This window comes from Pan troglodytes, chromosome 3, assembly GCF_028858775.2.
Source record: "Pan troglodytes isolate AG18354 chromosome 3, NHGRI_mPanTro3-v2.0_pri, whole genome shotgun sequence".
NCBI classification, from domain to species: domain Eukaryota; kingdom Metazoa; phylum Chordata; class Mammalia; order Primates; family Hominidae; genus Pan; species Pan troglodytes.
The window spans coordinates 6,667,795-6,681,957 of NC_072401.2; the positions used below are offsets into that span (position 1 = coordinate 6,667,795).

The 14,163-nt window shown below is 53.5% G+C and overlaps 1 protein-coding gene across 9 annotated transcripts in view; it reads right to left on the reverse strand.

Annotated features, from left to right (window-relative positions):
• PPP2R2C (protein phosphatase 2 regulatory subunit Bgamma) overlaps nucleotides 1–14,163 on the reverse strand; it is a 244,304-nt gene that overhangs the window by 20,974 nt on the left and 209,167 nt on the right. For all 9 annotated transcript variants that reach the window (XM_016951256.4, XM_016951255.4, XM_016951257.4 and 6 more), the window contains one exon: nucleotides 6,127–6,291. In XM_016951256.4, the coding sequence (XP_016806745.1) occupies nucleotides 6,127–6,291 (165 nt within the window). The remainder of the gene's footprint in view (nucleotides 1–6,126; nucleotides 6,292–14,163) is intronic.

Below are 14,163 nucleotides of genomic sequence, written 5' to 3' on the forward strand. Positions count from 1 at the left end.
AGGGTCTGTATAGGAGGAAGAAGGAAGGTCAAAGATGGAAGAAAGAGATGGGATGATGGAAGCAGAGGTTGGAATGATGAGCTGAGGAGTGCAGGCAGCCTCTAGAAGCCTCTAGTAGCTGGAAAAGATCAGAAAACAGCCCCACCCTGCAGCCTCCAGAGATAACACAGGCCAGCTGACGCCTTCATTTTAGCACCTGAGTTCCAGAATGTACAACAGTCTTTTGTGTTGTTTTGAGCCACTAAGCTCGTGGCAATTGTTCCCGCAGCAATGAGAAGTGCGTATACAGTTGCCCCTTGACCCTCACACAACACAGGCTTGAACCTGCAGGTCCCCTGATGTGCGATTTTCCCAGTAAATATACTGAAAACATTTTGGAGATCTGCCACAATACACACACACACACACACATATATACATATATATACATACATATATATATGAGAAAAGAAAAAGGTATGTCACAAATGCATAGAATCCACGTAGACATCAGTCTCTTCAAATGTTCATCAGCTGTTGATGTTACTGGTAATGCTCCCCACCAACAGCTGACTATTAGGAGTGAAGTTTTGGGGGAGTCAAAAGTTAAGCATGTACTTTCAACTGCATTCAGGCACTGTCTGAACCCCTAGCTCCCACATCATTCCAGGGTCAAGTGTATTCAACTTCCTCATCTGTAGGATGAATACTATAACACACCCATCATAGGTGCTGAGTATTTAATGAGATATAAACTGAAAACAGCATGTGTTTGCACTAAGTGTGCAAAGAATGAGCTGCGGTTATTATTTCACCCAACACCGGGCCAGGCACGTCGTTGGGGGCCTATGAAGGGTCTTGGCCATCATCAGCCCCGATTCTAAGAAATCAGGGTCTCAGCCATCATCACCCCCAATTCTAAGAAATCCCAGTGTTCCGGGCACGGCCCTTTCTTTCCGCAGGCTCTGTGCTGTCATAAGCAGAAGTAACTGTCTATTTTGAGGACTCATGTATGGTTGTTTCCATGGTTACCCTGTCACCCTGCCAAGCAGACACAAGACGCGGATTTCCAGTGCTTCAGAGAAAGGTGGGAAGCTGCAGAGGGAACAGAGTGGCCTGTGTGCCCCCAGCTCTGCCCTGATAGAGGAGGGGTCCAGGGAAGTCACAGAGCTTCTCGGACCCTCGGTCTCCTCATCTGTCCAATGGCAGAAATGCTCACCTTCCTGCATCCAGGACACTCTTCATTCGCCGTCTGATTCTGTTAGGAAAATGATGCTGTGAGCGCATCTCTGGGGTGTCACTATCAGCCGCTCCCTGAGTTTTGAGCAGTAATTGGATACATGGATGGAAGTGGGAGGTGAAGAACTAATCCTAATCCCCAAATCTCTTTTAAAAAATTAGCTCAAATAACAGCCATTTGTGTTCAGATTAAAAACAGCCGCCACCTGCTAATTGGAAATCGGCTGCGTGCTTGATTTCCCATGAGAGCCACAGAGCAAAAACACGGCCCGGACAAGGCATGCAGAAGGACAGACACTTCAGCCACTCGCTCCAATGTGTGGCAAATTAAATGAGGAGAATTGGAAGCTGTAAAAGCATGCTAAAAACTGCTGCACAATCTTTTTGCTGGCATGAAAGAGAAAGTTTCCGTACAGGATATTGAGTTTGATAATGAAAAATATTCTAGAAAATTTTTAAATAAAATTTGCATAAATCAATAATCAAAAAAGAAATTAAGCTGGTTGTTTAAAATTTTTCTTCTCTTGGCCTGGTATGGTGGCTCATGCCTATAATCCCAGCACTGGAGGCCAGGAGTTCGAGACCAGCCTGGCCAACATAGCAAAACCCTGTCTCTACTAAAAATACAAAAAAAATTAGCCAGCCATGGTGGCACACACCTGTAATCCCAGCTACTCCAGAGGCTGAGGTGAGAGAATCCCTTGAACCCAGGAGGTGGAGGCTGCAGTGAGCCAAGATCGTGTCAGGGTGATGGAGCCAAATTCTGTCTAAAAAAAAAGAAAAAAATTCTTCTCTCCTTCAAAAGGACACCAAATAGATTTGCACACAAGTTTTCCTAAGATTTCAAGGAGCACATATATTACATCAACTGCTCCAGAAAAAGAAAGAAAAAGCTGCCCAGTTCATTTTAGGAGAGTTGAATAATCTTAAAATTGGGCAAAGAGAGTATAAGAAAAGAAAATTATAAACCAACTTCACCTATGACTGTGTGTGCAAAAAGCATACATAAAACCTTAGTAAATCACAGGCAGCCCACCCTGGCTACAGACTTGGGATCACTGGTGCGGGCAAGAGCCCCCAGAGGTCAGCATGTTGCCAACCTCCCAGGTGAGTCACTGAGCACAGCCAACAGGCTCTTGGGGATTTGTCAGCAAGGACCTGGCCCCAAGGTCACCCAGGCACAATCAAAAGTCCTCAGTGGCCTGGAAGACACCATGTCCCTCTCTGCGCACCTCGGCCTGCCAGAGCCTTCCGGAACCTCAGTGCAATCCGGAGAGGAGTGGAATCTGCCGAGGCCCTAAAAGTTAACGTTCACTGCAGCCCTGGGAGCTGGGGGTGAAGAATGAAATTGAATTGAGTCATCGAAAACACTCATATTTCTCGCACTCTTGAGTTCATTGGCTGATTCACACGAGGCTCATACATCATCAGGCATATGAAATTACGTGGCTGAAATGGATGTGTCTGTGCTTGGACTCACGAAATGTGCAAGGTATATGTGACCGCTGCTTCTGCCCTGGGGAACCGGATAGCACAGGCTTCGGGAGCCAAAGGGGGTCTGACTGCCCCCTCTAGCCCACTGAAAAATGTCACACAAACATTGAGGGGTGCACAAAACTGTCCTATGCCCATCTCTGTTCTCTCTAAATTCCACCCTTCCTGCACACACATGTTTTCTGATTCAAAGTTCAAATCCATCATGAAGGTAAAAATACACAGAAAAATAAAAAGAAAATATTCCATCAGTTTCCTATAGCTCACCACTCAGGGACACCTCAGTGTATTTCTTTCCAGAGTTTTCTCTGTTTCCATTTTTTTGGTGGTCATAGCCTTATTTTGTTATCCCCTAAATCTTTCAACATAATCACTTCCCTGTGGCATTAAAAAATCTTCTAAAACAATAGCTGACATGACCGAACAATATTCTAGTACATGGATGTCATCACTGTCGACATCATTTTCTCGGCATTTTAAACTGGTTGCTTAAAATTTTCCTTCTCTCCCTCAAAAGGACGCCGAATAGATTTGCACAAAAGTTTTCCTAATACTTCAAGGAGCAGATATATTACACCAACGGTTCCAGAAAAAGAAACAAAAAGCTGCCTCACTCATTTCAGAAGAGTTGAATAATCTTAGCATTTAAGATTGGGATATTGAGGATGTTTCTGGATTTCCACCCCTATAAACAACAGGGTGCCAATGAAGCCCCATCCTCCTTCCCACAGGGCTCACACGGGGTCAGCAGCGGACCAGGAGCAGGAAGAACCCCCTCTCTTCCCCAATATTCTCCCATTCCATTCGGACCCAGACCTGGCTGTACACAGGCACAGCTGGAGGCACATGCGGCCTGAGTGAATGGGCGGGAGGCGTAGGTGGGGGGGCAGTGCCCTGTCGTAGGCAGTGGATCGGCCCCCAGCGACGGCTGTGTCCTGATCCCTAGCACCTGTGACTATGTTATGCTACACGGCAAAGTCAAAATAAGGCCAAAGATGAAATCAAGGATGCGACTCAGCCACCCTTGAGATGAGGAAGTCATCCTGGATCACTGGGGGTGGCAGGGGCAAGGTGATCACAAGGGTCTTTATACGCGAAAGACAGACAGGAGGGTCAGAGACGTGAGAGAGCCTTGGCCGCTGTGGGCGGGGAGGATGGGGGAGGGGCCACGTGCCAGGGAACGCAGCGCCTCTAGAAGCCAGAAGAGGCAGGGAAACCGGTGCTCCCCAGAGCCTCCCGAAGGTACCAGCCCGCGGCACCTTCATTATGGCCAGTGAGCTGGCTGCGGGACTGCGGACTGAGACTATACATATGCCCTGTTTTCAGCCACCAAGTGTGTGGTCCTTTGTTGTGGCGCACAGGACGCAGCCCCGGGCCCCCTGCACCCCGGGAATCTCAGCTGGTCTCCGGCCTCCCATCCGTCCACGGCCACGAACTCCACACTTATCTCCAGGTGGCATTGCTGCCTGGACATCTGGCTGCCTACTCGACCCATTTCCTTGGAACCCAATACGGGCCTCAGGCTCGCGGGTCTGAAACCTGCCTGCTGGTCCCTGGCACCCCCTGTTGTTCCAGGGCATGGCCCCTCCTTCACCCACAGCTCAAACCAACCACACAGTCGCACCCCACAAGGCAAAGCTCGACCTCCAAGCAACATCCAGAGGGGGCAGCCAGGTGAGCCCTGCCCCACCTCCCAACACCCCCCCTCAGTGGGGTCACCATTTCTTCCTGCAGACCCTGCAGGGACCTCTGATGCCTGCTCCCCCGGGGACCCTCTGCGGCGTCTCCTCTTCCTCCTCAAGTCCCAGTCTCGTGACAACCCACAGCTTCTCATTGTCAGCTCAGCCAGAACAAAACCCAGTCCCTCCCTTGACCTACAGGCAATGTGTGGAGTCACGGCCACTGCAGTGCCCTCCTTCTCGAACATTCTTCCCCAGAGATCGGCACCACCCACCCCCTCAGGGTGTCCGTTCCACTGTGGTCTCTTCAGGGAGGCCCTCCCTGACCCCCTCTGTCCCTGTACCTGACTTTGTGGGTGTTGGTGCCATTGCTCACCATGCCCTGACATGCGTCAGGTGTGTGTTCACTGTCTGTCTCCCCCGCAGACGCCAGCTCCCGAGGGTGGGCCTCTGCTGCACGCCCATGCCAGGAATAGGCACCTACTGAATGCCTGGATAGCTGAGCGTGACACACGGAGCGTGGACAAACCCAGAGGAGATGAGGGGGTGGATGTGGGGGCCAGAACTTGGCCAAGGAAGGAGGCAGAAGCTGGAGGTTTTGGGGGGCCCTGAGCCTGAGTCCTGGGGCTGGTGTGCACCCTGTCTCTGACTGCCCAGCAAAACCAGACACCCTAAGGGAACAGTGTGGCCCCATCGCTCCCAACCAGCCCTCTGCCGCCGGCACCCAGGCTTCAGTCAGGCTCCTCTGGGGTTTATTCAACAAGTGTTTATTTCCAGACACTGTGGTAGGTGCTGGGGACAGACAGTGAGAGGAACCAGACAAGCAAAGTCCCTGCCCTCTGCCTGGGGGACACCCCGCCTCCTGACTGGCCCCTTGCTAGCCCTGCAGGGCTGTCTGGGAAGGAGGATGCCATGGCCTGATCCCTCGCCTTCAGGGGCCTCTGGGATGGCTGTGGCAGTGTGCAGCCCACGGCCACAACCCAGTGCCAGGCAGCCCAGCTCTGCCACGATTGAATTTGGGTGACCTTGGGCCAATAACTGGAGCTTCTGTTTCCTCTTCTGAACAGCACCTCCTGGGGCTTGTGTGAAGATTCGATGAGTTCACAGGTAAAGCCCTTGGTAAGGGCTGGGCTCAGAGTGAGTGTTCAGTGTGAGCTGTTATGCTGGGGGCTGCTGTGTCACAAAATGTCCCCTGGAACTTGTTCAGCCCCAGACCTCCACGCATACCCCTGTGGGACCCCCACAGCAGGCCTGTGGTGGGTTCTAGAATGAGGGGACATGTTACAGACCCTGCTCCAAGGAGCCGGAGAAGATGGGCAGCCCACAGCAAGTTTGCTGGGTGTGGCTAGTTCTGGAAGAGGGAAGCTTTGGGGGCTGCAGGGCCACAGAGGAGGATCCAGATCTAAAGTAGGAGTCCGGGAAGCTTTCCTACAGGAGGTGACATTTAAGTTTGGTGCCTCCTTACCTTCTGGATGCCCTGACCCTCGCCCTAGAGCCCTGAACCCTAAAAACTGGGCTGTTCCTGGCTGTGCAGGGACTCTGGGGGGCAGCAGGTGGCAAGACCAGGCTCCCCGACCAGCCAGCGCTGAAGCAGCAATGGGCCCACCCACCTTGGCCAGTCCAGGACATGCTCATCCCACACCCACCACCCCTGCAGTAGCTGCACCAGGACAGGACATCTCACCCGCCCGCCTGCCCAGTGCACAGCCCCCCACCCCCAGGCACCGGCACTTACGCTTGGAATGCTTGTCACACAGGGCAGCTGCCCGCATGTCGCAGAGCCGCAGGGAGCCCTTGCTGCTGCTGTAGACGAAGAGGTTGCAGTGGTGCGGATGGAACTCAGATGCTGTGATCACCTCCGTAAGGTCCTCCATGTTGGCCGGCTTGATGTCCACGATGTCTGGGGGCAGTGCGGTCAAGGAAGGGGCAGTGAAGGGCGCCCTCAATGCTCCGCCTTCCCGGAGGTTTCTGACACCTCTCCCAAGGCAAAGCCGTCCACCCTCGCGTCTGAGCTGCCTCTCTGTTCCTGAGACCCTCAAAATGCATCCCAGCCGAGTGTCCCCCTGAGCTGCAGACCTGCATGGTGAACTGCCTGCCTGCTGGCTACCCCTTCTAGGTGTCTGTCCCCTGTTCCCATGAAGCTGGACCCACCACTTCCCTCCTGACCGGCGCCCCCCCCACCTGCACCCCACCCTAGTGAGGGTGCATCAGTTCCAGCCACACATAGCACTGACCTGTGGAGCCCCTCTCCTCTGCCTTCCTTCCCCTGTTGGTTGCCAAGCAGAAGAAAAAGAGCATTTATATTGTGCCTACTGCATGCTGGGCAGTGGATGCTATTGGTGAATGATTTCAAGTCTTCCCGGTCCCTTTTCAAATTGTGTCTGGAATTGAGTGTGTGGGCATCTGGGAGCTCCCCTTCCTGTCCCCGGCACCCGCTCCCCTTCTTCTGTCCACAGTATAGAGATTCTCCTTTGGGCAAAGGTTCTTCTGGGTTTCTGGGTCGGCCCCACTTCGGCTCTGATCTGTGCTCTCCAGCCCCCAGGACCTGGAATACTGAAAAGGCTGGGATGCAGCTTGGTCACCCCTGCTGGGCTGGGTGGTGTAGAAAGAAGGAGCTTCTATCTGCTGCCAGGACAAGGAGAAACCCTGGAGCTTGAGGGTGGGGCAGACAGTGGAAAGAGTGCAGAGAAAGATCTGGTGATGCCATTGGAATCCTGGATCAAGCTGCACCTGAAGCCATACCCCCCAGACTGCTAAATGTGGGAGCCAATAAATGTCCATTTTTTGTTTAGAGTCAAGAACTTTGCTGCTTGCAAAGGCAGTATCCCTGACTGTTACACTAGAGCACAGAGATGAGCAACTTGTCCGGGGTGGCCCAGGTGTGAGTCGTAAGGCTGGATTCAGCCTCACAACCTCCCCGGCCCCAGCACCTGCTCTTTTCCTATCCCTTCCCTGCTGCCCAGCAGCAGATCAGAATCTCTTGGAGCATGCAAGGACTGGCACCCCCGAGCTTCTCTCCGGCTTTCCAGCTTCAGATCCCACCCATCACCCTGACAGAAAGGCCCTCTCCCCTCTCACAGCAATGACCTCAGGCTCCGGTCTCCCCGGCCCTGCATGGGGCTTTGCACAGTCTGTTCCCTCTGACTCTTCAGGTGCATGTGAGCCCTGGAGTCGGAAGGTCTGGGGTTTGAATCCCAGCTCTGTCACCTCCTGGCTGTGTGACCCTGAGTGGGTTCCCAGCTATCCATGCCTCAGCTTCCTCATCTGTAAAATGAGTCAGCAGTATAACCTTATCACTTCACTGTGAAGACCATCAGAGGCAAAGCCCTTCACACACTGCCTGATGCGTTGCAGAGCTCAATGAATGTCAGTTTCCATTTTTATTATTTTCTATCTGGAAAATACTGACTGAAACTCTGAAATCCATCTGCCCTCCCTCTTCCTCCACCCAAGCTGCTGCCTCTCTCAATAAGAAAGCAGTATTTGTAATCCTAGCACTTTGGGAGGCCAAGGCGGGCGGATCACGAGGTCAGGAGATCGAGACCATTCTGGCCAACATGGTAAAACCCCGTCTCTACTAAAATACAAAAAAAATTAGTTGGAGACAAGCCTGACCAACATTGCAAAACCCCATCTCTACTAAAAAAAATTAGTAGTGGCGTATGCCTGTAGTCCCAGCTACTCAGGAGGCTGAGGCAGGGGAATCACGTGAACTTGGGAGGTGGATGTTGCAGTTAGCCGAGATCGCGCCATTATATTCCAGCCTGGTGACAGGGCAAGACTCTGTCAAAAAAAAAGCAAGCAAGCAGTATTTTCTGACCTCTCTAAACCCGAGGGTTTATAAAATGCCAGGGGAAAAAATGGCTGATCTGTGCAGTCAGAAAGCACCTACGAGGGTCTCTGTGCTCGTGCTCAAATCTTGCTTCCCGGAAGCACATCATTAACCAGAAACTGAGAATCACATAAAAATAGAAAGAGAGGGAAAAATGAGTTAAAGCATCACTGCCTGGCTGGTTTCCCAGGAAACTACAGTTTTCCAGTATGAAAAGCAGCAGCAATTAAATAATGAAAAATGATACTGAAGGCCAAGGAAGAAAAGAGCCCTCCTCCTGCCATGCTGATTTCTCCAGCGTCCACCTGGCAGACCAGCCCTCCCGGGCCGAATGCCTCCCATGGCTTTCCAGGACACACTGCCCGCTCGGAGCAGCTCTCAGGTCCTTACTGAACTTCGGTAAGGTGGGATCCAGAGAAAAAGTGCGGCCATTGATGAAATGTCACACACATTAGTGCGACGGCCCATGGATAATGTGCAGTAGAGAGGCAGGGCAGACAGGGGCTACATTCTCTCTGCACACCCTGAGACACACAAAAGCCACAGGAGGCTTGGTGGCAACAGAAGCACCCAGGAATGTGGGTCCCACAGGAGTTCTGTTTGCGTCATCAGGACACTCATTCTCGTTGTATTTCCTGGGGTTATAACTCATGGGGTGCAGTGGGTGCAGGAGGACTCGGTGGGATGAAGTCAAATGCTGACACCCAGGGGGTTCTCTGAACATTCCAGGTTCTCTCCCAGGGGAGACCTCTCCTTCGGCCTTTCAGAACCCAGAGTGGCCAGCGGCTGGTTGCTTCTGCCAATGAATAGACAAGTGAGGCATGTCACTTCCAGGCTGAAGTTTTGAGAGCCAGCACGTGGTCTGCTGTGACACTGTTCCCTCTGCAATGAGATCGCACCGAAGCCAGCCTGTGACGGCCACACTTGCAGCATGAGTGGGAGGTGTGAAGTGGGTGTTTCAAGCCTTGGAGACCTTCAGGTTGTTTGCTACCACTGCAAAACCTAAACCCCCTGACAGGTTCAGTGTCCACCCAAACGCTCTTTCCTTTCCCACCTGGGGATGTTTCAGAACTTTTCAAAGTATGTAGGAGGCCAGGCACCATAGCTCACACCTGTAATCCCAGCACTTTGGGAGGTCGAGGCAAGCAGGTCACCTGAGCTCAGGAGTTCGAGACCAGCCTGACCAACATGCCAAAACCCCATCTCTACTAAAAAAAAAAAAAAAAAAAAATAGCCAGGCATGGTGGCACATGCCTGAAATCCCAGCTACTTGGGAGGCTGAGGCAGGAGAAGCGCTGACCGGGGAGGCAGAGGTTGCAGTGAGCTGAGATCGCGCCACTGCACTCCAGACTGGGTGACAGAGCAAGACTCCATCTCAAAAATAAATAAATAAATAAATAAATTAATAAAAGTATGCAGGGCTCCATTAGGTCTGTAGCCCTGTGGCAAACACACCCGAGCCACAGCAACCCAGGGCCGGCTGATGGGCATGGACACTCAATCGAGCACCCCATGTATAGGCTGGGGACACAGAGTCCCCAAAGGCAAAGGGATCGAGGGCCTGGCTTTGGGGAGATAAAGTCCCCCAAACCTGGGTCCCACCAACAGCCCAGGACCATGGGGGAGCCATCACAGGGGAATCTCTCCTGCTCTTTCTCTCTGTCTTCGGATAGGGTGGCTGCTGTGAAACAACCATGTGAGACACAGAGGCCCTGCATCCACATCACCCTGCAGAAGGAGAAAAATCACTGTCACGGCCAATGCGGCAGGCCCCCACAACAGGGTCCCCACGGTAAGATCTCCGTGGGGAGGCAAGCAGTCCCGAGCCTCTGAATTCCAGGGCCCAGAGCCGTGCCCAGAACCTCTGGGCAGCACAGCACCCTTCACAGTGTGGGCACCAGGCTGGGTCCATGCTCACCTGGTCCCTGGGACCGCCTCTCCAAGACCTTGGCTCAGGTGGCCATAGGACCTACCCGGGCCTGCAGCCCAGCCCTTTACAAAAGGAATTAATTACCAAGTGGGGTGGTCCCTGTTGGTGCTCCCTCAATCCATCATAACACAGGGCCCTGAAGATGGACTCCTGACAAGGGAAGTAGCTGTGGGAGAAGCCTCCGGAGCACGAGAATTATGCCCAAACTCAGCTACCGTGAACACACCTTTTTGCCCCACACCATGGCCCCCCGTGTGTAGACTTTGAAGCATTTGGCCCAGTGACCACACTCGGTGGCTTTAACTTAGGCAGGACCAGCACCAGGTCGGAAGCTGAGGGCCCCCGGCTGGGCATCTGGTCTTGGCTGTTACTGGAACATCATTTCCATTCTGCAAGCCTTGCTTTCCCCATCTGCAAAATGAGGGCCTGGGCCCTTTCCTTTCCAGCACTAACCGCAGGTGGCCCCACCCCAGCTTCATGATAGCCGCCTAAATCCTGCTTGAAAAACTGCTTCACAAGGTTCATTTCAGGACTGGCCTCCCTTGGGAACAAGCATAATTAGGCTCATTTAAGAGTCCCCCTTCCCCTGGCAAAGCTGCTTGAATTATTCATCTTCTGTTTTCCCATCTAATTCCACTCCAACTGTCTGGTGGGATTTGTTTCCCTTCCAATCACACTCTAGCAGCTAAGAGTCATTTTCCCTGCAAGAAAAGTTTGTCAGACACAGGTAGGAATTCCAGAGAGAGGAGCAAGTTACGCAGAGAGGATGAAAAGGAGAGAAGGTAAAATCGCTCTTCAATCCCATATGCCTCAACTGAGCACAGGCTATTTTTCTCCACTGCAGTGGGTTGAATAATGGCCCCCACAAATACATTAGCATAGCATATGTCCATAACATCCTAATCCCCAGAGACTGTGGAGTGTGATCTCATTTGGGAAAAGGGTCTTTGCAGATGTAGTTAAAGATCTTGAGATGAGATCACCCTGGATTACCCAGGTGGGCCCTAAATGCAATGATAAGTGACATTCTAAGAGACAGAAGAGGAGACACCAGAGGAGAAGGCCATGTGGAGACAAAGGCAGAGATGGGAGCGATGGCTACAGGAACATCTGGAGCCCTAGAGCTGGAGGAGACGAGGAAGCCTCCTCCCCTAGAACCTTCAGAGAGAGCACGGCCCTGCCAACACCTGGATTGAGAACTTGTGGCCCCCAGGACGGTGAGAATATATCTGTATTTTGAAGCCATGAAGGTTATGGCAATTTGCCACAGCAGCCACAGGACACTAACCCACCCAAGGTGCTTCCTGGGAGTTGGGAAATAAGAGCAGACGCAATGCCAGTGCTATGGGCAACCACCGACAGCCCCCCAACACCGACAGTCCCCCCACACCAACAGCCCCCCCCACACCAACAGCCCCCAACACCCAACAGCCCCCAACACCTGACAGCCCCCCCACACCAACAACCCCCCACACCGACAGCCCCCCACACTGACAGCCCCACACACCAACAGCCCCCCCACAGTGACAGCCCCCACACCGACAGCCCCCCCACACCGACAGCCCCCCCACACCGACAGCCCCCCCACACCGACAGCCCCCCACACCGACAGCCCCCTCACACCGACAGCCCCCCACACTGACAGCCCCCCCACACTGACAGCCCCCCCACACCGACAGCCCCCCACACCGACAGCCCCACACAACAGCCCCCCCACAGTGACAGCCCCCCACACCGACAGCCCCCCCACACTGACAATCCCCCACACCGACAGCCCCACACACCAACAGCCCCCCAATACCGACAGCCCCCAACACCGACAGCCCCACACACCAACAGCCCCCCCACACCGACAGCCCCCAACACCGACAGCCCCCCCACACCGACAGTCCCCCACACCGACAGCCCCCCACACCGCTCCTTCTCTAGAACTCCCATTTCCTCATCCCCAGCCCTGGGGCACCAAGCCAGGCATCAGGGGGCTTCTTCCTCATTCTAAGCCCTTCCCTTGTCCAGCCAGCCTTCAGGTCCTGGGGTTCCTCCATCTGAACCCCTTGCGCTCTGCCCCTCAGCCCAGGCCATCAGCATCTCTATCCCCATGGGGGTCCGTGCCCAAGCTCAGCTAGAGTGAACTTCCCCAAACAGCTGCGGGACTCCCCACCACCCTGCGTGTTGGCCTCTCCCACCCCACCGAGGAGGTCGGACTTGCCCAGCGTGCTGCCCCTGCCTGCTCTTCCTCAGTCTCACCTTGGCCGCTTCTCCCTCTATACCCGCCAGCCATATCCAGCAGTTCGAAGTTGCCGGAGCATTCCTAGTCTCTGCCTGAACACCAAGGCAAGGCCTTACCCGTCTGCTCATCCTCAGGACCATTGTGCTGTGTATGTGCCCATCTGTCCCGCCCTGCAGTCGGCTCCAGGGCCAGCTCCCCCTCCTGATTTACCTCCGTGCCCCCACACCCCTCACACACGACCTGCCCAGAGCTGGTGCCTGGGACATGTTCGCTGCATGACTGATCTGTGGACAAATATTAGATGAGGAGACGACTCTGAACCTTTCCCTGGGAACACCTCTTCCAATTTAGAAACTCTGTTCACAGTCATTTGCCCCCCACCCCCGCCCCAACACACACTAACAGGGTGCAGAAGGCAGCTGGTGCTCCACTTCGCTTTCCTTAGGTCCAGAGACAGGCTCAGAGGGTTCCACAGTCAGTGAGCAGCAGAGCTGATACCTGAGCCCGGGTGCATGATTGCGAATCCAGCTTGGGTTCCTCCGCCCACAGCCCCCCACAGCCAGGCCCCATTGCCCCTTAGAAGAAGCTGCAGGTTGTGCGCACAGAGGAGGTGTCCAATCCACCCAGGTCGTGATGGGCACATTCCCACTGCAGGGCCCTCACACTCATGCCCTTCAGATCCCTGCCTCAATGCTCCTTAACAAAGTAACCTCCTGTAAATCTCCTCTGCCCCTCAAAATAAACATTTATTTTACCTTGTTTAATTATAGATTTTCTGCTTTCTCTTTTTGCAAGCATTAATCACTGCTTATTACATTATTGGCCTGTTTGTTGCTATCTGTCCCCAGTGAGGGCAGGGACCTGCCTGTCAGGATTGCTGCTGCACCTTCAATGCCTGGCACACAGTAGGTGTTTAGTAAGTAGTTGCTGACTGAATGAATGAATCAGCCCATTGTGGTCCCCTCTGATCAGGGCTCAGGGGGCAGGAGGTTGCAAACCATCTCAAGGGGAAGCAGCTTTAAAGTTGAGATAAGAGGCATGGTCAAGGAGGCCCCAGGGTGTGAGGGGTTTTTTAGGAGTGGATCGTCACTGACAAAGGCCATTCAAAGGGGCCGTCCCCCTGCAGCGTGTTGAAAGTATTGCTGCTGCAGTACAAATGCAAGAGTGCTGTGCTGGCGGGGCATGGTGGTTCACGCCTGTAATCCCAGCACTTTGGGAGGCTGAGGCAGGAGGATCACTTGAGGTCAGGAGTTTGAGACCAGCCTAGCCAACATGATGAAACCCTGTCTCTACTAATAGAAAAAAAATTAGCTGGGCGTGGTGGTGGGCGCCTGTAATCCCAGCTACTCAGGAGGCTGAGGCAGGAGAATCACTTGAACCTGGGAGGCAGAGGTTGCAGTGAGCTGAGATCGTGCCACGTATTCCAGCCTGGGTGACAGAGTGAGCCTCTGCCTGGAAAAAAAAACAAAAAGAGCACTGTGGTCTGGGAAGCACGTCACACGTGCTGCGGGTCCAGTGAAGCCCATCAGGAAGATCTTGTTCCTACACTGCTTTCTCTGGTCTCCACTGCACCTGCTCCAAGGCCCATGAGCGAGATCTTTTTAGGTTGCAAATACTGGCTGACCTGCTTGTGTCATTCACCTGACTAGGCAAAGTTGTTCTACTGTTTATATCCCCCAAACCCCAGCCAAGCACCTGGTACCTGCTGCAGCTAACACGTGCGGCCGGCTGGCTGCGCGGGACTAGCTTCGCATCTGTGGCTCATCCAATCCCCTCTGCC